The sequence below is a fragment of the Struthio camelus genome, chromosome 2 (assembly GCF_040807025.1).
Source record: "Struthio camelus isolate bStrCam1 chromosome 2, bStrCam1.hap1, whole genome shotgun sequence".
In the NCBI taxonomy this organism is placed as follows: domain Eukaryota; kingdom Metazoa; phylum Chordata; class Aves; order Struthioniformes; family Struthionidae; genus Struthio; species Struthio camelus.
The window spans coordinates 49,638,302-49,662,303 of record NC_090943.1 but is presented as its reverse complement, the minus strand read 5'-3'; the positions used below and the strand labels follow the sequence as shown (position 1 = coordinate 49,662,303).

General features: G+C 39.5%; 1 protein-coding gene across 3 annotated transcripts in view; it reads left to right on the top strand.

The window, feature by feature from the left end:
* Positions 1-24,002, top strand: part of CPNE4 (copine 4) — a 230,097-nt gene that overhangs the window by 119,422 nt on the left and 86,673 nt on the right. For all 3 annotated transcript variants that reach the window (XM_068935605.1, XM_068935604.1, XM_009687853.2), the window contains exons 4-7: positions 7,953-8,024; positions 11,277-11,351; positions 17,393-17,476; positions 18,405-18,494. In XM_068935605.1, the coding sequence (XP_068791706.1) occupies positions 7,953-8,024; positions 11,277-11,351; positions 17,393-17,476; positions 18,405-18,494 (321 nt within the window). The remainder of the gene's footprint in view (positions 1-7,952; positions 8,025-11,276; positions 11,352-17,392; positions 17,477-18,404; positions 18,495-24,002) is intronic.

Sequence of the window (24,002 nt, the reverse complement as noted above, 5' to 3'; positions counted from 1 at the left end):
CCTAAAACAAGATTGATACGAGTAACAAGTATTGAGAAATGCAGTAGCACGGTTGTGCAGCAAGCTGTTGGCGAGAAGTGGGATTTTCTTTCTTCAGGAGCACAGTTCTCTCTAAATCTTACATACAGCCTATCCAATAGATACAATCGTATTGGAAATTTGGGATCTCAGGTGGGAAGATGGAGGGAGAACTGTGGTCATTCAGGAGGTGCCATATTTAACAGTCTTCTCCCACATGCTGAAATAAATGTGTCCCAAGAGAGTGATAAGGGCAGTGACCTGTGTATTGTTAGGTCCTGAACATCCACAGTCTAGGGACACGCCACTGGATTTTTAGCGAGATCCTTATGTCTACTGCTTTTGCAGAGTCAAGCCAATTTTGTATCTGGCCTTCCTGGTAAATACTGCAGTTGGCAGCGTTCTGGCATGCAATCATCAGTTATACCTGGCTGCAAAGAGTAGATACATCAGCAGGCATTTCATATGCTGCACTGTTTATACACAAGTCGAACAAATGCTCATGGTATACACCTGCTGCGTGTAATAAGGAAGAAGTCAGTATGCTAAATGGAGACATTTCCTTAAAGTAGTTACGCTCAAGAGTTGCCCTTTCAAATAAAACAATAGCAGGTGTCTCTTGAAGAGGCTGAGAGAGATTTGTTTGTTTGTTGGTTTGTTTTTAAGCACTTAAGAGCACTTTGTGCTTCTGGCATGATTCAATAGAAGTGAGTGCAAGCTTCCACTCTGAGAAGCTCTTGTTACCTTCGTGTTTCCCAGCATCTTCAGCGTGTCCCAGGAATGTGGTGAATTGCAGAATATTAACAAATGTATTCTGTACAAAAGTTAGTTGCCCATTGAAATGACAGTCAGATCGAGAAAACCCTAAATATTATAGAAGATACTAAAGCTGAAAGATCAACTAAATTTTTCTCAGTTGATAGCATCTTCTTAAAATATGATCTACCTTTATATGATGCAACATAGAAGATAATATAAAATGGAGTTTCTTGAACCACTTTAATTCAACAGGATGTACCATACTACAACCAGTTATGTTTGCCATTATGTATTACTTATTTTTTAAGTAAAGTGACAGTGTTAAGTGGTAGATTTGTGTAATTTTTTTGAAGACTATTGATTATTAAATGTTTCATTATTTTTTCATTTTAAAGTATATTTTTAAGGAATTGCATAAAATTAATATCTAAGAATAACTCTCATCTGCACCTAAAGGAGTTGTACAGTCATATGGTATCTATTTAAGCAAGAGTCCTACACTGTGTTGTGGTTCCAATCTCATAAAGATTATTTTCCATTTGAAGCATATTTATAATTATAAGTGTGTGTATATATATATATAAAATATATATATATATTACAAGTATAATTAAAGGACAGATTTTTTTTCAGTGATGTCCTCCTTTAGAAAGAACAGGGAATGAAACATCCTTTTTCCAGAGACGTTTGTGAAACAAGTTCTTTGGATTTTTCCTGTGGCCTTTGCTTGATTTAGGAATAGATCCATAAAAACAGGAGATAATTCTAAAGTACCGAAGTTTACATTTCTAGTTTTTACCCTCATTTTAGATATCTGTGCACAGAATTCCTACCTGGAAGACATTTCTTGTCAGAATTAGAGCGTGCAACCAGCTTTTTTTGACTGAATCTTGCCAGAGCTGTTAATTCTTGGGATTGAGGCTGAGCCTGGATAATTTCATCCTACGTGAAATAACTTGGAGGAAGATATGCATGGGAGAAAGCCATGTGATACCAGGCTGAAAGTGCAGACTAAACCGTGACAGAATAGTGGGTACGTTTCAGCTGACCCTAATGAAAGAGGGAAAGTTTAGTGCAGTTTATTTGAAATGTCAGGCAAGGAGATAGCACAGACATTTAGGAATATGGTCATGCATGCTCATGCAGTTCAAATCATAACGTAATTAGGGCAGACCTCTGGAGGTCTCAAGTCCAACCTCCTACTCAAAACTGGTTGGGTTAGAGCAGGTTGCTCAGGGCCGTGTCCGGTTGAGGTTTGAGTGTCTCCAAGGATGGAAATCCCACATCTTCTCTAGGCCTTTGTCCCAAACCTTGGCCACCCTCCCAGTAATTGTGTCTTCCTGTCCCTCAGCTGTGCTGGTACCTATGGCAGGAACAAAGAAAAGCATAGGCATAATAAACCCTAGCTCCTGCCTCACATGGAAACATTGAAATTGAGGGTTTCATTTACAAATACTTGTTGTAGCCTTCAAGTTGCAAAAGAAAACCAAAATTGGTGAATCGAGGGTAAACAAATGAGGGCGAGCTTAGCCGTAACTAATCCTACTTTGGGATGAAGGGAGTAATAGCAGCATTCTTAAATTGCTGCTGCAGATGACATCTCTCTCCCTCTGGAGCAGAAGTGTTGGGGCAGAGCAGTGGTTTGGCATTGTGCTTTCCACTGCAGCATAAATGGCTTGGGGTGCCCCACCAGGCTTTGCATCTACTTTCTAGTCTTCTAGCTCTAAGATTCAGTCTGAATTGTTGCTGTTCTTCACATAGGCACTGCTAAGGAGAAGGTGAAAAGTATATCTTTGTAGGATAACTGCCTTCTTCCTTTCTTACGTACTTTGGTTAGCAGTGAAAGCATGAACAGTAATAATATTTCAACTGCTAAATATTAATAATATATCAATAATATATTATATATTGTATAACACACATAACATTAACATATATGATGTATAATATATATTAATAATAATATAATATAGAACAACTGCTATACATTAATAATATGTTCTGCTTTATATTGCATTAAATTTATAATGCATTAAAATTGCATTATTTAGTACAATAGAGCCTTAAATTTTCTAATATGCTAAGTTCACTTCTTACCACACAGGAATGAAGTGTCAGCAGGTTGGCACAGAAACTTTTTTTCTGAAGTTTTGCCCGGACGTCCCAGGCTGATACTTAAGAACTCACAAAAATGGTTTCAGTGAATAATCATTTTCCGACAAGAACTGAACAAAATTATGACGTCAAGACAGTCCTGATTCCTGTTCAGCTGTGCCTGCAACATCTTTAAATGACAGGAACGAGTAAAGTTGTTATTTCCTAAATGCTGTGAACCTGCCCAGCTCTGTAGTGATGGGAGTAGCTTTTCTTCCATTGCTTACTGCAGGCTGATCTCTGCTATTTGCAAATTTGTGATTCCATGTCTTGTTTGGTTTCTTTAAAATTTAGGAAAAAAGTTTCAACAAGTATAGAACCTGTAGAGAAAACTCTGCAGGGAAACATCTTTTCTTGTCAAAAACCTGTTTGAGTAGCATTTAAGGGATTTAATATCTCCCACAAATGCATACATGTACAAGTTATATTGAAAATCTTTCTTCTCAGTAAGAAGTATTACTGTCTCTGTTAGTACTTTTAATACTATCATTACCAGATTATGGACTTAAAAATTCTGAATGGTGATTAATGCAGTTTCAGTCATTGCGGATCCTCTTGGAGAAAGGCTAGAAGAGCCATGATTGCACCCAAATTAATTCAGTTGAAATACTCTGCATGAGAATAGCTGTTTGATAGATGGCTTCTGTGGGGTCGAAGATGTAAGGCTGGAATTTTCAAGGTATTTGGATAGCTAATCCTCATTAGATGTCTGTTTGCTCCTTAGGTATCTAAATACCTTTAAATACTTGGCCTCTGATCTCCTCCAAATGATATTACTCTATTCATTAGTGGAATGAGTGATATACTTTATTAGGTATAGATGTTGTTTTCTAACAGAGCTGACTCAGAGCAGAAGCATATCATCCATGCAGTACCCTCCCTAATTTTTGCTCACCATTTAAACACCTAAGTTACCCCCAGGGAGCCTTTGGTTTGCCTGTTGACATTGCAACATGATCTCAGAAGCTGTAAGATTTTTAGTTCTAGATGAATCGTGCCGATCAAAGTTAATGGAATTACTTTTACAGTTTGTACTCCTTTGTTTTACATATGTCACCCTTGGTTTCAATTACTACAGCAGTATCTAAAAAACTAATTTAGAATTTAGTTTGCTATTATGTTGAGTTATTATTGTAACTAATTGTAAAAGGGCTGCCTACACTACACGCTAATTAAATTCAAAGTCACTTTATGCCATCGGTAAGCTATTTCCTGTAATATTCTTATTACTCTTGTGATACAGGTATCTTTTATCTCAGTCTTCTGCTATTTTCAGGTACAGATCTTTAACATTAAAGACAGGGAGAGCTGTAATTCAGCTGTAAATAGGCTGCGAACTGATCAGTACTATAGGGATCAAAAGAAATCCTGAAGAGTGGTGAATGTGTTACAGAAAGTATTATGTATAAGCAGATGAGGATTACAGCAGTCAAACTGGTACTACCAAGAGGAAACAAGAAGTTCTGTGAGCAGTTAGACGGAATGAAGCTCTCTTTATTATGGACGTGTGTCTGAACTTGTTCTCTCATAGGGATTCCTCGGTATCTGTGAAGGGATGAACTCATCCCCAGACTTTCCTGTGGGCAGAGTAAGGTTCCTGATAGCCACCTGCTGTCTGGTCTGTCTTCATGCTGAAATGGAGCATGTTTGAGCCATCTGACCCTGTGTTACCATTTGTGGAAATGATTCGATGGGTTCAAAAGAAGCTGGGGAATAGACAGCAAGACAGACACGTGGGCATCACAGTCCTTTAAATCTTGCTTCATCACAGACCAGATTAAAGACGAAAGTGTGAAGAAGGAGAGGCAGTCTTTAGACTATGAGCCAGAGCTACCTTTACGCTTCTGCCCTTGCTTAAATTGGTCATTTACGCACACAGGTAAAACGTGAGTAAAGTCCTTCAGTTTATTTGTGGGTATTTAGAAGCTTAAAGCTGACTTAAATGAGCAAGAATACACTAAAATTTTAATTGACAAGCTTTAAGATATGTTTTGCAAATGTTAAATCCCTAAGCATTTGTCTACCCACTCTGGTTGCACCATTCTTCCTATGTCAGTATGGTGAAAGTATCACAGCCTTTCAGTTGGGAGGCAGTATAATTGTGAAAAGGGTGCTTTGTGTGCTGTGCTTATTTTCATGCAAGAAAGGGAGACCTCAAGAGAGTGTATCCCCTAGCTAGTAAATACTTCTGATATGGTTATTGTCCAGAGTTTTACATAGCACAGAATCCTTCTCTTGGTATACGTAGGAAGTGAAAATGATTTTGGAAATGCACCCAAGTCATTTTAATGGTGTGTGTTAAAACCACTGCCCCAACTTGGCAAGTTTAGCAATTGCTTGTCAAGAAAGGAACAGACCTTAGATAAAAGATCTAAGTCAGCTGTGCATCCTGGCACCTTTTGTGGAAAACAGTTCGGAGAGCTACATCTTCAGGAGACTCTGAAAAAAAACATTCAAATCAACTGTTGGTTTATAAAAGTAGGTTGCCGTACAGTGCTGAACAGTCTGAACTTGGATACTAAAATTTCGCAAGCACTTGTCTCACTTCTTGGATCTGAGCAATACTGAGTGCAATATGGTACCGCAACAAAACACCTGTTCTTCAGGAACAAAAAACCTTCCACTTCTAGTGGAAGAACAGAGCAGTTAAAGAGCCAGCGTATCTGATCCTCTTCAAAAACGTGGAGGACAGCCCAAGAAACCTTAAGTAGTATTCATTCCCTCTGTGCAAGCAGTGGGATGCCAGCGAAGAGGATGACAGTAAGACAAATTTCTAATAAGCTGTGTTTGAAGCACTTGATGTTTTTAGTAGTTAATAGTTAGCTCAGCTGGAGAAGGACAACTGTGACACGGTATTACAGGAGTTTGAAGAGTCCGCTTTGAAAAGGAACATGTTTGATTACATTTTTAAATTAAAGCAAAATTAAAATATGGAAGGTTGATGTAAGGCTGGAGACTTAGTCTTGTCAGTTCTGGGCAGTAACTGAGCGCATTTTAAGACACCAAATCATAATTAATAACTGGGGCAAAGCACTTGGAAAAGACAACTGCGGGATGCAGAATTAGCCCTTGCTAAAGTAATTAGAATTGCAGAGCTGAGGAAGTCACCCAATCCTGGTTGACATTTAAGGAGGCAGAGGGAAAGAGGCAGAGGTTTACATGCTCTACTGAAGTTTCCTTGGCTTCAGTGGAAAGTGAAGACATGCCTCAGTTCTTTGCAGATGTGGACACCAGGTGAGCACCTGCATCGCCTGCTCCCGGGGGTCTGCGTGCCCCACTGGGCAGTTGATTGCGCTTCCCACAAAAGCGCTGTCCAGGAGAAGGTAGCAGCTTCCACCTGCAAGGATCTGAGTGTGTTAGTGTGCACAGCTTGTGGTGCTTCATGGGGGACAGTGCTCCAGGATACGCTATAAAATACTTATTAGTTCTGACAGAAATATGTTGCTTCTGCATGGAGGGAGGTGGGAGAGATAAGCTCTTTAAAGACTTTGCTAGTCTGCTGCCATATTCAAGTGAGCCCCTGTAGGCCCCTTGCTCAGGTGATGCAGAACAGGATCCCCTTTGGACTTTGCCTTGGTACTTTACTTTATGGTGTCAGATTCCTTTTGTGAGAGGATGGGTAGCGCACACATTTCCCCATGCCAATGTAAGTCCAGAATTTATGTCACGGCTGTGCTTCCACTATCTCAAAGCAGCTTTTTGTGACTGGCCATGATTTTGCATTGCTCACTTAGGCTGCTCTGATTCTGGCCATTACCTGCTGACTTGACTTATCACTGAAATACGCGTAATGCCCAGGACTCTAATGAGGTGTTTGGAGCCATTCTTTTCTCTTGATGATTGCCTCTTTTGATTGCCTTTTACAATGACTATTTCTGTGTGTTTTGCTAAAGATACAGTTTTGTCTGTCTTTATGGACCGTTTTATTTGAAGTGTTATATATTAGCCATCTGAGTGAAGCTGTCCAAGTAATGTTAGATGTAGGAAAGGACTGTTCCTACTATAAAAACCATGTTCCAGAGTCTGGGGCTTTTCGCTAGGGCAGGAGCAATCTTTTGTTCCGTCTGCATAGCACCTGGCTCAGCATGATCCTGCTCTGATGCTGTGACATTACAAATAATGTTAACGGTGACTCCTAAGCTGTGTTTAGAGTTACCTCTGGGTCTATCTGCTTTCTGAAGTTTTCCAATAAGCAACATTTTAATACAGCATAAACTTTATAGGCATGAGGGATCTAAGATACTGGGACATCAACTGTAGCTTGCTAATTATGAAATATTATAAGGTTTTTTCTTATACTGTATTTTTTATTATTTTTACTAGTCTAGTTTTAAAGGTTTCAAGACTGTTAGGGAAATGTAATGATTATCGTGACAGAAAACAATATCTTTTATCATTGTAGCTCTGATAATATTTATGTGAGGTACAATTATAAATGGGTCAATGGACAAGTTCATTTTCAATGCTGCGTTCTGGGTGAGGTGTAGTACCTGGTTAAAAAAAAAAAGCAGATAAATTTGGAACTAAGAGTAAGGGGCAGATTACTTGCTTCTGTTCTGATTTTAGAGTTGTTGGGTTTTTAAAATAAAATAAATGCTTTCTGTTCAAATCAGACTTTGATTTCCTGCAAAAAGAAATGCTCTTTTTGGCATCTCTGGTAGATTTGTTGTATATAGTTGCCACCTTGTTGTCTTCTGAGTCCACTTAAAACTTGCTTCTGTCCTGCTGTCTCTGTCGTGGCAACAGTTGAGTAAAATCTGAGGGGCAGTTTCTGTTTTTCTGTTCAGCTCAGTGAATATTATTCCTCCTACTCACCCTGTCTGGGTGCTTTGTCCTTCCACCGCATCCTGTCTGCAGGCTTCCTGGGGGTGCTGGCTACTGACTTACTGTGCTAGGGCTCTGATCTTGGATCAAGGCACTACCTTGATACAAAAAAAGACAACATATAATTGAAATCACAATAAACCATATATTTACTACAGTTTCTGTTCTTTTTCCCATTTATTTTGATTTTTGTGCAGATTGTTTCTCAGAGGAAACTCTCCAAGTCCTTACTCAAACATGGGAACACAGCAGGGAAATCATCTATAACAGTAAGCCAGTCTTAAATACACTTTTTTTTCCCCTTTTATTTAAAAACATCTAATGTGACTAATTCTGCATAAAAGCATCCTGCTAAGCTAGCAGCACAACCCTTAGTCGCGAAACACATTTAAATTATTTAACAGATTCATTTTACTGTTTCAGACAAATACTTATTGTAAAAAAAAAAAAAAAAAAGGCAACAAATAATGTATGTGGTTTTTTACAGAAGCCATAATATTTACTAATGTTAAAGCACTTTGCTGACAGCAAGAAAGATGTCCTGCTTGATTACTTTTATTTGAAGCTCTAGGATTCATTTTGATCCATTTTGACACGCTTCTGACTGCATTCAAGATGTTACATATGAACAATTCCACTTACTTTATTCTTCATGAAGCTAAATGGAAATCTTTTATGGTTAGTGTTTGAAAGATGAAGATGTCTTGTGTCTCAAGGCCTTGGGAATTTTTCCAGTTTCCTTTAAAAATTTCAGAAACCACCCTATCCCGAAAGAGCAACAACAAATGCAGAAGTTCAATGAGATTAGGTATTTTAGCTGTGCTTTAATGCAGTTTTAGACTGGGTGGTTGTAGTGGTCCTATGTGCATCCTGAAATCTGCAAATTAAATTATAACCTCTCTTTCATCTTTCTCTTTGCTGGGTTGTTGGGAGGTCAAGCTTGCCCGCGCTGAACCTAGCACGCTTGTGACGTGTGCAGCTCTGCATTAAGGCAACGGCTACAGTAAAATACTCTGCTGTGGGACTCTCTGCTCAGTTACTTGATGGGGTTGAGAAGGTTTTTTTTTTCCTTGATAGGCGGTTAGTCAGATGGGTTTCTCTTTGTTTGATTAGTTGGGTTTTTTTTTTTCCTTCCTTCCTTCCTTCCTTCCTCTGAAGTATCAGAGATTGAACATAGCCACGGAAGACACAGCAGACTGTGAGATCCAATGCTTTGAGGAGCCCAGGGCATTTTCTTTCTTAGCTGTCTTCCTTGATGTCTGGCTGAGAGGTGATTTGCTAAATGCGCAAGGTGAACACATTTTTCCTCTGGGTTTAGAAAGGAATTCCCCCTTGTTCGGACTGAGCAGAACCATGAGAGAGTTGTGCTCACTAAATAACTGGAGTGTTTTACCAGTGGGGATTATAAGGGCATATTTCAACTCATCAGTCCCCCTGGCGTTCTGGACACTGCTCCTGTTCTGCCAGGGCCGTTAAGCAGTTGAGTCTTGTGAAAGCACAAATGCTTTAGTTCAACTAAAATGATTAGGCTTGCTAGCGGAGTGTGCTGGAAAAAATTAATGATCTGTGATATACAGGAGATGAGAGAAAATGAGGCAGTAGTCCCTGCTGGCCTAACACTGGATGATAACCATAAAATGTAGACCATAGTAACTGTTTTTGGCTTCCAACCAGTGGTACTGCAAAGCAGGTGGACTTTACACAAACAGGAGAAAACTGAACTCAAGCAAAAATAGCTTTGTAAAAAGCTTGCTCTCCCGACAGAATAAATCAAAAAGGATCATTTATCATTACTTCTGGTCCCGGGGTACACACCAGGTGTCTGTCAAATGTTGAACTTGCAAATATCAGTTTCAAGTTAGCGTACTGAATTAAGAATTTTGCATAGGGTTTTGAAAGTTGCTATCTCAGAATGGTTTGCTGCAATTTTGTTATGCCTTGACTGTGGAGTGTCTCATCAATACGTTTTTAATATGTGGTGGTGGGTTAAAAAAACAACCCCTTTCAACCTCTCCAGTTAGAAGTCTGTCAACCTTTATAAGAGAGGGTTCATTATTTTCCGTTAAACATATTTGTGAAACTTGGTGCGCAAACCTCAGCGCGCTGGCAGCGATACACAGCATGTGATCTTTTAAGCCGTTAGGCTACACGGAAGCGAAACGTGTTGTCAGACTCTGTGGGCCATGTTTTCAGCAAGCTCACGCTTGCCTGGAACTTGTAAAACACAGGTACGTATCTGTGCGATTGTACTGTAATGCCCAGTGCAGCGTTTGTGCATGGCTACATGTGCATATTTTGTGTGAGGAAATACCTGCTTACTGCTGTGAGCCTAAGCTAGTTTCTCTTGAAAAGAAAAAAGAAAAGTAGGAAAGAAAAGGCCCTAAAAATTCCCAGCGCTACTGTTTCCTGAGGCTGTCGGCAGCCTGGATAATTCCTAGGAGCTGTATACTTGGGTCGTAAAGGTATTAAGCTGCAGTTTACTGATTGCAGCTCTAACCTGAGGGGCCTTGAGCTGATTTAAAGAATATGTTGGGATTTCCCAGTGGCTCCCCAAGAACCAGAAGTCTGTACAAGGGAAACAGTTTGATCCTGTCTGGGGAACTAACGATGCTGCAGAGTAAGTGGTTGTGGGCATGATACAGCTGGGAATTACATGTTCATTTCGGAGATTTAATCTGTGGGAGAATACTTGCAGTAGGAAATGATTTTATAACTATCAAATGGAATAAAATGTGGTTTATTTCAAAGAACGTTTTTAAGCCAAATATCCCAGCTTTGGTTAATACCTTCTCTCCACTGGTGCGTTTTAGTGGCCAGTAGGGAGGGGTATTTTGCTATTCTGTTTTTGCTCTTTTTTCTTTTTAAATCACAGTCACGGAGCACAGTGACTGATGTAATTATCAGCATAGCTTATGCCAACTAAAGGAGCCACAGTAAATTATTTCAGCATTACTCTTATAATTGAATCTACAGTAAGGGGTTTTGTCAGTGTATTGCAGTAAACCGTACCAGGAGAGCCCTCTTACTGTAGATCTGCGTTTCATAGCAGCTAATGACAGGTGACTTCACTTTTTCTGTTTAGCCTGCCAAATGGCACTGAAATAGCGTAAGAATAGTCTAAGCTTTAGGCCTAAATAATGCAACTCCTGTATAGCTTTTTCCTTCCCTTAGAGGCGGTTAGGCTATGTGGAGTCCTCTAGCATCCTATCTGAGGAAAAGTACGTTGTCAGGGGAAAGGGCTCAGTGGTGGATATTGATGTCTGTCCATTGGCAGCTGATTGCCAGGGTATAATCCTGTGATCCAGAGTGATTCAGATTTGGAGGCTTAACAAATTGCCACCCATCAGCTGAGCAGTGGATTAACTGAGCGCTATTAGCCTTTCCTGACTGCAAGGAGAAGTGTATTGCCTTGTATCACGCTTCAGTCGCCTAATGGGGTCTACAAGCTTCACAATGGCAAATGCTATCTTTCCCCCCATTTCATTATATCATGCCAAACTCAAATACAGGTTTCCATTTAGGTGATTGCTGAGGAATTATCTGGCAATGACGACTACGTTGAACTTTCATTCAGCGCACGGAAATTGGATGACAAGGTAAGCTGCTTGATATTAACCTTGTTGAAAGATAAAAGAATGCCTGCGAATACAATTTGATGAGATTTTCCCCCCACAGATTTTTTTTGGCCTGATATTATTAAACACATTAGAGATTTCAGATCAATGTTCACAATGAAGCTTTCCTCAAGTTGTGAAGTAATTAAAATAAACTCAAGGGAATCTAATTAAAGCTAAGACAATTTAATTATGCTATAACCAAGACAATTTAATTATTTAAAATGCCACAGATCAGAAGTGCTTAGATAAGTGAGCTTTCTGAAAGTAGTCAGAGATTTTATAGTTGAAGTAGGCATCTTAGAATAAAGCTGGAAAACTTTGTAACAGCTTAGTCAAGATACACTTTTCATTCAACAAAATGTAGCTTGACTATGAGAAAAAGACTACTGTATATTTGTTAAATCCTTTTTCTATTGTTAATAAAAAATCCCTGCACTGATTCAAATGCTACTCTTCATTCTAAGAAATGTATATTTCTGAAGATGTTATCCATTGTTTTTTAGCAAAATTCATATAATAAGTTTCTCTAGCAAATTTCAGCCCAAGAAATCCAGATGACTTTGCATGTCAAATGCATACCTTCTGGTATTTTGGTATTGTAGAAGGCACATAATTATTTGAGTCAATCTGGGGAATATCTTTGTAATTAATTGGAGTCATAAGGCCATGTCCTTCTTCTAGATAACAGGGCTTTACACATAATTGAAAATTAGATTATTACAGTTGCACTGAATCACGATATCTTCCGTTAGTATATAGTCCTTTTCTGTGTATGAAGCTGATTCTAGTGAGACAGAGATGGTAACACTGTACAAAAGTTTGTGTCAAGAACATTCTGATGCTCCAAGCATGTGCATGTAAAAATTTGACATGTGAGTAGCTTAATCAAATCCTTCAGACTACTTTTGGATACATACATCAAGTTTTCAAAATCAGGCCATACCTGATGAATACCTTTTTTAGTTGAAACTGCCAGGAGAACTCGGTCAAGCACAAAGTTATTTGCACTGGAACGTGTTTAGAAGGTAACAGTGCTGTGCTCAGGATCATTAACGGTCATAAATGATTGGGACCTTAACTTATTCCTTACCCAAAAGACAAATTACCCCTTCCTTCAGAGATGCTGGATTCTTGGTGATTCCAAATCACATCATTTATTTAAATGTCAAAAAGTAGATTTAGCAAGCTCTCCTTAGGCAGCCATTTTTAGACCTGGATTTCCAAAGTTGCACACGAGTGTTTTCCTGATCCCTAGGCTGTCGCATCTAGAAAAAGGAAAGGGAATGTACAGCATAGTAAGACTTCACCGTGGCCTTTCTTTGCCACAAATATAAACACAATCTGGTATAAATATCAGTATTTGCTTATAGCTCTTGTGGGTATTAATTAAAAGGATACTTCCAGAACATGCTTCTGCACTCGGCCAGGGTTTTCAGGGCAATAGCTTTAGAGAGGTGTTGGAACACATTTCTTGATGGGGTTGAAACACGTTTATTTATGGGGATAAATTAAGGAGCATGATTACGAAATAGGACGAGGACATCATGACTCTTACCATTTTAAACATGTTCGGTCTAGGTGGGCTTCATCATTTCCTGGATAGTGTTATTTGCAACCCAGGCAGTGACTCACCATGTGAGTCAAAAATCCTATCTTTCGCTGACAAAAAACACTGAAAGTCTATTATAGTTGAAAGAGCTCTGTCAATTTGTTCCAGCCAGAAACAGCTCTAAACCTGGCTGAACCTTCGCTTACTTCATTTACAAGAAGAGGCTTATGTTTTTTTCTACGGCTTATAATGAACTTTGACATCAATAGGCTCCAGGCACTATTAATAATTATTGTTATTAAGGCTTGAAATTACTTGAATTGCATAGCTCAGCCATTGGTAAAAAAGGGTGAGTGCTCTGATGTCACGTAGAGGTCCAGAAAACCCATCAGAGAATTGAGAAGAGCCAATTTTCTGAAATCCTGAGCACAGTTCTGCATGCCTCTCCCTACTCAGAGTGGCAAAGAGCTGTGCAGAGAGGAGGTCACATCAGAGAAGCAGAGTGAGGGCTATGGCTGGCCTCGGGGGTCTCCTGAAGGAAGGAGGAAGACTGTAGAGCAATCGCTCAGGCTCTGCTACTCAGAGTCACCTTTGTAATCACAAGGGTTCATGGTGAGCAGCAGGGCTGCACTGGGGGGTGGCAGAAAACAAGTTGAATCCTAACCCCTCATAACCATTGGATAAAGGAGTTGAATGTGCCTTAAGGAGAAAGGAAAAGTGGTTTTTTCCATCCATACCATCAGTTGTGTCTTGAAAGGACAAGAATTTTTTCTCCACCCCTCAAAGGAAAAGTCTTTGAAAGGGGATCCTAGATTATGATCCTTGAACAGATGACCTTCCCTGTGCCCTGAATATGGTGCCTGTGCTCCAGATAGGGATATGCTTTTAAATACAGCACGTTGTCTGTATTTACTATTGACTAGTTCTGCGTTACTCGCTCACCTCCTGGGACTGAGGACTTGAGTGTTCCCTGGTCAATGTGCAAGTAGCTTTGAAGAACAGAGATAAGATGCTATGAAGAACAGAACTGTCCATCAATAATGTAGTGGCTCTAACTAGGTCATTCCCTTAAAAAATATTATTTTTTAGATACTCTTTAGTAAAAGAAATACTCTCAGTGAGGAAAAAAATATAAACAACACAGTTTTTGCAGATTAAACAAAAGTTTTTCTACAGTTTAACAGGCAGTGTAGGTTGGTTTGTTTTTTTATTACCCTGCATAAAAATGCAAGAGTTCTAGAGAAGCCATAAAACGAGTAAAGCCTACTTGATTTTTGCTGCAGCAATAACTGAAACATTCAGTACCAAAATTACAGGAAAGTCACAGGTGTGAAAGTTTCCTTTACTTAACTGACTTTGCAGAGATAGAGGTTATATTTTTATTGCGGCGCTGGACTGGAAGGTGTAACCACATTTTCATGTTTTATTGAAGCCTAGTCAGCTCAGATGGCACACCTTTGTTTCAAGAGATCCACTGAGAACACTTCATAGTGGAACAATAACTTTTGGAAAGGTTGCATCACATTAATAGCTATGTTACAATTACCATAACAAGCAGCTACATTTTTATGATAGCTATAATAAATTTTGAACACTGAGGCAGGCAAATAGCTTTTCTTGTTCTGAGAAAGATACTTATCACAGCTTGAGAAAGATTCTCCAGCAAATGTCTGCAAAATATAAGCTATTACCACTTTGTTTTATGTTTTCCCTGTACCAAACTACTAAAAACATCCTTAAACATTGCATCTTGCTGCTGGAGAATTTTCAGAATTAGTTAGTGATTTTTTGGCTGCTTCAGCCCCTTTCTGAGAGTTGACCCCCAAACTGATTTTTAGAAAGTGTCATGCTCTGAAAATGAAGGTACTAAAAGATGCGTCTAGCTGGATGTTCAGAAACTGAGATATTTAATTTTTTGAAGCTTAAACCATGTACTTGTGTTAATACTGTATAACTGCTGCACATACTGAAAGAACAATGTGCGTTATACCATTGGTAAATGCATTACATTAATCATTTAAACGTTATTAAAATATCAAAGCATTAAGCCTTTATTGGTGCTATTCTTCTTTCAGAAGATGTTCTTATGAAATAAAATAAAGCTATTAGGTTCAGAATAACGACCAAAAAGCTTTGAAAACGTTAACAGCTATGAAATAAAACGTTTCTTCATCATATCAGTTTTGAGTTGTTATGAAGCATCTTGAATGCTGAAGGATTTTCGGTCTGTATGCCTGGGAAGAAGTAGACTTTTTTTGCATTCAAGGGGATGCTATAAGCCAGCAGCCAGAGTTAAACCTTTCTCTTTAGGTGGTATTGCCTTGGTTATTAAATCCACATATTAAAAGTTACTTCACTTGTGCTGATGTTTTTTCTTTCTGTTTTCATGATACTCAGCTGGGAATTAGACTGTAACAGAGCGCAAACCATTGCAGCTTGAGTCGTCTTTCACAAAATCTTGATTTCCTTTCTGAATTCTAAGCACTGCAGAGGAAATTCTTTGGACATATCATTTTGAGATGTTTTATTTTAGGCAACTTTCTTAATCAAACGAGAGTTTGGTAAAGAATCTGTTAACATTAAGTTTTTACCAAACTGTAAACAATGAATTTGTGAATGTGAAGAGGCAGCTCAATCTTTTCTAACGCTGTGCACTCTGGAGTTTGGTATCACTGATTGAACGAGCTCGCCCACTCTCTACTTGGCCTCTCTGCTATGCTATTTGGCAGAATTTGATAACCAAAGCTCCTTACATCCTGTCAATTTGAGGAGCTGAACGGAGTGCAGATACTAAATCTGTGTAAGGGCATTGAAGCAGTCTCCTGAGTTACGGAGCTTGTTGGGTTTTGTACTGATTCTTCACACTCTTCCATTAAACATACTGTAACCCTGTACTTGGAACAAATGGGCAAATATTCAACTTTGTTGTTTAATGTTCCAGCTCCATGTAATTTAACACATATATATGCACATGGTTTGCACCCATTTCTAAACATACCATTGCCTTTTCTGTAGCAGAAACAGAAAAGAGATCATTTACAAAAAAGCACTCTGAGCACAGCAATATTGATAAGTCCTTAGGGGCTGGAGAAGACCATAGGTTGCTTGAGTCTTGTCCAAGGCTTCCTGGTCCCCTACAGACTCACCACCTTCCCCAGACATTCAAATTCATGTGCCTCTTTTAAAGCCCTGATTTCTGTGGTTGCTATTTGCAGTTGTGGAATAGTGACAATGCCCTGATGATAAATTTGACCAAACTGATGTGCCCGGACATTGGCTAACACATTATCCAAAGCTGTCGCCATCCCAATAGTTATCCAGCTAGTCAAGAATCAGTATGATGGGCGTTTTGTGGGGATAATACTGTAGAACTACTCATAATACAGTCATTTTTACAGTAACACTTGTGTAGACAGGAGAGCAAAACAGAATTCCGCATTTCCCCAGACTGCATGGAAGTCTGTGGTTTGGGCTATGGCCTACAAAAAACAATAATATTCACACATGTAAATTTAGTCCTGTAGCTTTTGTGAAGAAAGAGAGTCCAAATTGGTTGCAGAAAATTGGACGGACTCCTTGAGTCCTACTCTTGCTGCGTTGTGCCATTAGAAATTTGAATTAGCCAGCTTCCCCCTTCCGGCTGTGGAGAGCTGAAACTCAGCAACCCTTCCCCCCAGCCAGTGTGCCCAGAAGAGATGGGATGTTGTTGAAACAAAAGAGGCTGTAGCCAGACTGCAGCCATACAGTAAAAAGCAACGTAATTTAGAGTTATATAAGAACGCTCAGAGTTGTCAAGTAGATGCAAAACTGGGGAGACGTGTATTGCGGTGCAGTAAGTATCTGAACATAAAAGCCTGGCATAGATTTGCTTGAACTTAGAGATACCAAGTAATTTTTCTGCATTCTCCTGCTCTGTTTATCTTCTCAATATGGGCCACTTTCTTACATCCTGGGGAGGACTTGCTTCTCTAATCCGCTGTAATCCATCTTGCCAGTACTTACGTTAGCTGATAGCAGCATAATGTCCTGGCCAATTAACTTCTGCTTGAGAGGGCGGACGGATAACATGAAATTCAGCTCTACTGTAGAACACGCTTCAAAGGGCCTGCCACAACAGAGTTGATGTCAAAAGCCCTAACAAGTATGGAGGGCAGAAAGAAATGAGCTAAGTGGATTAAGGAGCTAAAATGCAGGAATCTGAACTGGGTGTAAGAAGGGAAGAGAAACTAAAACATCGTTTTACAGTTCTGCCTGCCATGATTGAGTAGCCAAGCTGAGAGCAACAGCAGCACCATGGAGGTCCTTGTGGGACAAGTATAAGGATGAAATATTGCTGAGGGATACCAAGAGGTCTCTCTGAAATCACACAGTCTCTCCTTTTTCATTAGCAGCCAGGGAAGCACAGATTCAGTGTGTCTGAAAAGCTCAGAGAAGAAGTCTTGAGAGTAACTTGTTCTGTATTTTATTTTAGGATTTTTTCAGCAAATCTGATCCTTTTCTGGAGATTTTCCGGATGAATGACGATGCAACCCAACAGCTTGTTCACAGGACTGAGGTAAGGAAGAGTGTTGGATTTACTTTCCAAAGACACACGGGTAGGCTGTCACGAGGAATGATTTTGCTTCCTGCGTCACAACGGGCATTGCAAGTACCCACGTTTAACAACACTTCTATGTCTTGTGTAATTATTGATTAATGGGCATCAGATCTTGAGTTACACAAGAGTGAGGGAAAGTGATATTGAAGCCAAAGTTTAATTAAACTGGCAGAAAATTCAATTTGAAGGAGAGTATTTATATATTTTATATTTAGCCCAAACCACGTTGCAGACAATATCATATTTTCCCATTAATGCTGTATTGCGTCTGCTCTGCATTCTCCTCCATTGCTGGTGATCAAAAGGTTTGTAATCTGAGTGCTTTTCATGTGTTCTCTCTGTCACGATTTCATTACTGCCTCCGTGGCAATAACTGACACTGTCTTAAAAAGCAGCATTTAGGACTAGAGGCTGGAGCTGTGCAGCAGGTATACAGGCATATGTTTCTGTCTGTTACAGATCCCGTAAAGTCTTCCTGCCAAAGAATACTCCATCCCTAAACTGATGCTGCACATCCCCATTGCCCAATCCATCTATGCCCTTTCTGTATTTTCCAGTTCAGGGGAGCATCCCACAGTCTTCTCTTTGTGAGTTGATCCCCCACTGTGGTGTGACAGTGCTGAGGCAATCACTGTAGTGCGACCTGTGCACAGATCCATTCCCCAGCTTGTGCTTCTTTCTGGGGCTGTCTAAAGGAGATGTGTTGGAAACTGCAGACCGCTCCAGGGCGGATGCCCCATGCATGTCATTTTGCAAACCTCCAACTGAGCTCTGCATTCTTCTCTTTGTAGTAACTCTACTGTATTGAAAATCATGGCTTTTATTGAACGCTCTGTTTAAAAATGTGCAAATATTAAGGCTTTCCTTCGTTTCTTTTCACTCCTAGGTGGTGATGAATAACTTAAATCCAGCCTGGAAGACCTTTAAAGTGTCTGTAAATTCTCTGTGCAGTGGAGACCAGGACCGCAGACTGAAGGTCAGAAGCTGTTTCTACTGTTTGAGTAGTTTTACTTACGGAAAACAGAACTTTGTCTGTTTTTGAATTAAAGATTGCTACTCTGCACTGCCCTCTTTTTTTGACAGAAATGATGATCATACAGCAATTTAATGATTACCACAACCAAATTGTGATGCACAGAAGTGGGTAATCCACGGTAATGGTTAGATTATGCTCTATGCTTCTTTCAGTAACCTAAAAAAATGGTGGAGCTGTTTGTGCCCATCAACTGGATAATTTAAACCCAGCATCGTTCAACTGGTGAAAGTATATTCAAGGGAATTTGCAACCCTGCCACTGTTCTAGCTACTGGTTCCTTGCTTTATGTCTGAACACCTTCTGTAAGAAAAGTACTGAATTATGAGGTCAGTTATCATGTACAAAGAATGGGCTGGCCACAGAGAGACATGTGCCTTAGTAATGAGACTTGTTAGTCTGCAGAAAGACTGATGGTTGGGCACTTGTAGAAAAATCCATATTTCTTGGCTAATATAGGTTAAATTAAGGCAGAACTTGATTTTTCAGATCTTCTAATCAGGTTTAAGTTTAAAACTAAATTAAAGAATGTTAAACAAAGAGCGCTGTCCCCAACCTCTATTCAGCCTCTCAGACCTAGTGAAAAGACTCTGGACACAAAAATGTGTCGTGTTTTGTTTTTTTTCCCCTCTGATCTTACCTAATTGTCTAATACAAAATTTTTCTTCTCCCTGCAAACCTTTCCTCTTGCATCATTACAGCTGCATAATGTTCTGTACTGTTACTTTTTCACTCATTGCATGCTGCGGGTTGTGCTTTGCAGGTAGAGAAAACAAAATGCCTGCTCTTTGTCTAGAACACATTACAATACATGCCACAAATGGGTGGAAAAGGAAAAAGGAGTTATGAGCACTGGTCATGTTGACTGTGATTTATTGGCTTCAGAAAATCAGCACTGCTACCACACAGCAGTGATACAGACACAAGAGTTTTTGTGTATACCTTTGAATGGTATAGTAGATACACCAGGAAGGCAAAGATGTGAATGGTAGCTGTATGTATTTTTTTGTGTCACCTGTTACGTTTCTGGGAAACATTAAATGATGATGAGTCCAATGTAAGGAGAAGCACCGAAGAGTGAGGAAGGAAGGTTGAGAAAAGAATGAGAGAAGGTAGCAAGGAAAGTAAAAGTAGAAGTGGATGGAGCACAGGATGGTTAGGAAGCCAGTAAAGGTGTTTGTGATAGGTTCATCTGAGAGGTTGGAAGGAAGCTGAGTGCCTCAAATGATTCAAGGAAGTAGTTGTAAAAGATCTTTCCATCCGTCGATTGGTAAATGGTCAAACCAGTTGTGTTTAACATGTCCAAAGAGATTGATACAGAGTCATAGCAGATAGAGTAGAGAATGAGCTGTGGGAAGAGAATTACTTCCATTTTACACTGCAAGCAAAATTAACAGTTTTGGCTAAAGAGGATTTCTAATGCAAATGAAATATGGAGGAGTTACTTATTGTAGCAGGCATAGGATGACAGTAAAGTGGAGTGTCAGGATAATGACTGTTATCCTAGGAGGTTGCAATTTTATAGACTTCCTAGGTAGATTAAATATCAATGAGTTAGTTGCCTAAAACATAGAAGACAAGCAAATCACCCTGTGTTGTAGAAGCAGCCTCTTCAGGAGAGGAGATAAAAAAGGCGGTTGTCCAGAGGTAGTAAAATGACTGACTCAAAGGATGGTCAAGGACAATGAGAAAAGATGTAATGGGACTACGTAGCAAAACACTCTAAGGGTGTGCCTTATGCAATCAGATGCAGCCTGCCTTTCCCTGGGCGGCACAAGGTCCCAGGTCACTTAGTCCAGCTTGAATCCCACAGCCGTTTAGAGCATCAGCACTCAGTTGTGCCTGCCCTAACGGGATCTACTTCTTGAGTTGGCTTAAATTGAAATGGGTACCATCCCATAGTAATGTGAGCGTGCAGGTTTGGGATTAGAGATGGTCATACTTCTGCTGCTTAAAAGGCAAGCCAAGTTAGCACAGAGCTGCCTTCATCACATTTTGTATAAGTGATGTTTTAGATCATTTAGGCTTTTAGGAAGAGATGCAAATGAAATGCAGTGCCTAGAACATCAGGGTAATAATGGAGGGAGTTCTCTGAGTTGTGAGCAGAGAGACAGTAATTGAATTTGTATTTGCCGATGATGCTGCCAAAAGATGAGGTGAAGAGGAACAAGAGCAGTCCATTGGGACTGCCTGTAGAAAGGATGGGGGGAAAATGAGTGAAGGAATGGATGAAGGGGAAGAAGAGAACCAGGGAAAAATGGATTATATGAACCTATTAACAATTTTCAAAACAGTCTGATTCTGAAGAGTTTTTTCCTTTTTTCGGAGACTATGTGTTTTCATTTGAGGATGCAAGTGTTTGTAGGCCCTGATTTAAGTATCTGAGTATTTACCCACGGCTGCAGTTCAGACATTCACAGAAAAGCTCTAAGTAGTGGGATGTGCACCAGATCAATCATGAGTGCAGAAATATTTTAAAATTAATTGTAGTTGTAAAATAAGAATGAAGCTTGAAGCTTCTTTAAAATTCTGTCCCCTTACCCCGTTTGGTGGGTTTAAGATGAGGCTGCTGTTAGAGAGCAGCCCCCAAAATCAGTTGTGTTTAACAGGCAGCATATAGTCCTTTTCAGATGACAATTCTGTTTGCTTTCTGTGTAAACGATAACTTAGGAGTGTGATGGCAACAAGGAGAGAAGAATGGAAATTACAGGATTTAGAGGGGTGAAGGGCTTGTGAAGGGTGTAGCACTGTGTGAACGTTTGTGCTTTGATTTACATTGACTAAGCATTCCACTCTTAGACTACTATATTTTTGAAAATCTGACTTTAAATGCTTTGTTTCACTTCATAAAGTATACAGCAGTACGTTACTGCTAAGTGTTGGAAGAATTCCCTGAGCAGTATTTAATATGGAGACTTCTGGTGCACTCCAGCTGCCTTGCTGAGCACCAGCTTCCCGCCAGGATTGTCTGATCACTGCACAGTAATTGTCTAAGGCTGGATAGTTTTGTGCCTGTACCAACTGTTTCTTTTTGACATACTCTGGAAGGCATAATCTAAGTTAAGGCTTTAAGAGGCGGCAGAGATGCTTGGAGGGAAAATGTCAGTTTGTGTAAATTCTGAAAATGGAGGGAGGCCTTCTTAACAGAGGACACGTTGCAGCAATCACTTCCCTTGGCTCCCGCATGCTCCACATTTGCACCTCTGCGCGCTGTTTGGAGCTCTGAAGTCTTGGCCTTTCATCTCTGCCATTGAAATTACATGTGTACTGAGCTTAGCTGTTTGATTTATGTTATGAGGAATGGGGATTAACATTACAAAAATACACTAAAACAATACAGGTTAACCTACAGAAGTTTGCCCTTTGTAAGCCTTGCACCCAAAGCAGCCTTTATGCTGTCCAGGCATTCGAAACTTTCTGGTTAAAAAACGTCTTTAAAAAGAAAAGATGTGCAAGGTTGCTAAAATCAAAGCAACCAGTAATTAGAGTTTCCCTTAAAAGTCTTTTGCCAGCATCCTTTACAAAGTCTGTTAATTTGAATTCCTTGTGGGCTTTTAAAGAAAATGGAATTTTGCTTTATTTAGCTGTGATGCAGAGAGTAGCTTTTTTTTAATTCCTCTCCAGATGCCTTGTAAAACTTTACTGCAATTATTTCTGCTCTAGGTTTTATTATGAAAATGATTTATTGGATTTATGAACCTACTGAGCTTTTCTTCCTAGACATTGAAACCATCTGAGAAGTCTGGTCACTCTTCAGTGCCAGTCATAACTTCTTCTAATGCTAACGGTACCAACAATTTGTATGTGTTGAAGTGAATAAAGTACCTCTTTGATCCAAAAGTAGTGCATTGACTTTCTATAATGTAAATACTAGCTTCAGTTCACATTGGTTATTACTGACAAAACTGACGGAAGGATATAATCTACTGTCTATCCATTTTAATAGTTGAAGGTTCTTCTTGTTTTAGGGGAATTGTGGTAATGGACATGGAAAAATAGTCTCTTTTTGTTTAGGTATTATTTATTGTAATACTCGATGAATGAACATCTGAGAAGGTGCTGTAGAGACGCAGACCACGTGGTACACGTGGCATAGAGTAAGAATATCTTCCGCTGAGATTGTGTGGAGAACCTCACTGAAAGAAATTCTGCTGTGAAGGAGAAAAGGAGGGAAAAACTGGAAGAAAAAGATAGCCACAGGTGAAGTAGTAGAAGAATATGCAAGGAAAGGGAAGCACCTGTCATGCCATTTAGAACATCCTTTCCATCCCTCACCAGTACAGGGGAAATTTTCAAAAGAAGAATGTCCATTAGACACTTTCCTGCCTTTCAGAAATCTTTCCTGTATGTTGGAACTGCATCGTTGTTGTCAGTTTGTTTATTGCTTCATCCCTGCCTAGAGTAGGTTACAGAATATGATCCTGATCCTCCTGATATGTATGCATGTATATACAGTTATGGGTGAGACTGGCACCACTGAGGATTGCTGCTTACATCAGGAGGTCATGTGTGTGAATGGTTCTTTGCAGCATGAAGCCCTGAGACATTATTGTATAGAAAAGACAGGCTACCTTCAGGTAACCATGGGAACGTTGCCTTTTACTGTACCCTTCCTGTTAAAGGCTGGTTCTGCCCTTCCTCCCCGTTCGTTCTTCTGTCCTGTTGACTTCCTTGGCTCTGTCCACTGGATTTGTTGGAGTAGCTACTGCTCTTTGCACATGGATTATATGTTTGTTTTTCTGGTGAGGGGTCTATCTGCCTTTCTTTGTAGGCACCAGTATATTTATGATGCTCTAGTGCTAGTTAGATGCATTACAGGGGCATCAAGATCATTGTGATTTTCAATTCATTTCAATACTGAGACCTTTATAAATAGCAATTCCCTGGCCTTTTCAATGTGAATTTTCATAGGCAACATTTTTATGGTAGATCATTGTTAACGAGGTCTTCTTGAGAGATCTGCACTTTGCTTAAATTAATAATCTGCAGAGTGTCTTTTCTGCCTTGTTGATGTTGTTATATAACGTGATCCTTGCTTACAATATTAATAGAAGAAGCTCCACAGCCTGCCTTTCCCTAGCAAGAAAGATTCTGATATTATGCTGGATGGAAATAGGCAATCACTTTATTTTAATTTTAATCTTTTTCCCAGGGTCCAATCTTAGGCTATGATATGGTATTTTGAGAGAGGGGCCTTTCTCTAATAGCTGTGACCATGTTTCTTTCTGATTTCATTAGTGTGTTACACCTTTCACACAAAATGACAAGAACTTCTTTGGATCATTGAGGAACGAAGTTTGTTAAAGGGCTATAAATATATTGGCTGCTCCTTTCTGAATTAAGAAAAAGCAAGTAGCAGAGATTATTTTGATATTCTCTGAGTTATTACTGCAATGTTTTCTGGATCAATAAGCTTTCGGTGACCTTTAAGATTTGACTACAGCTCTGCTA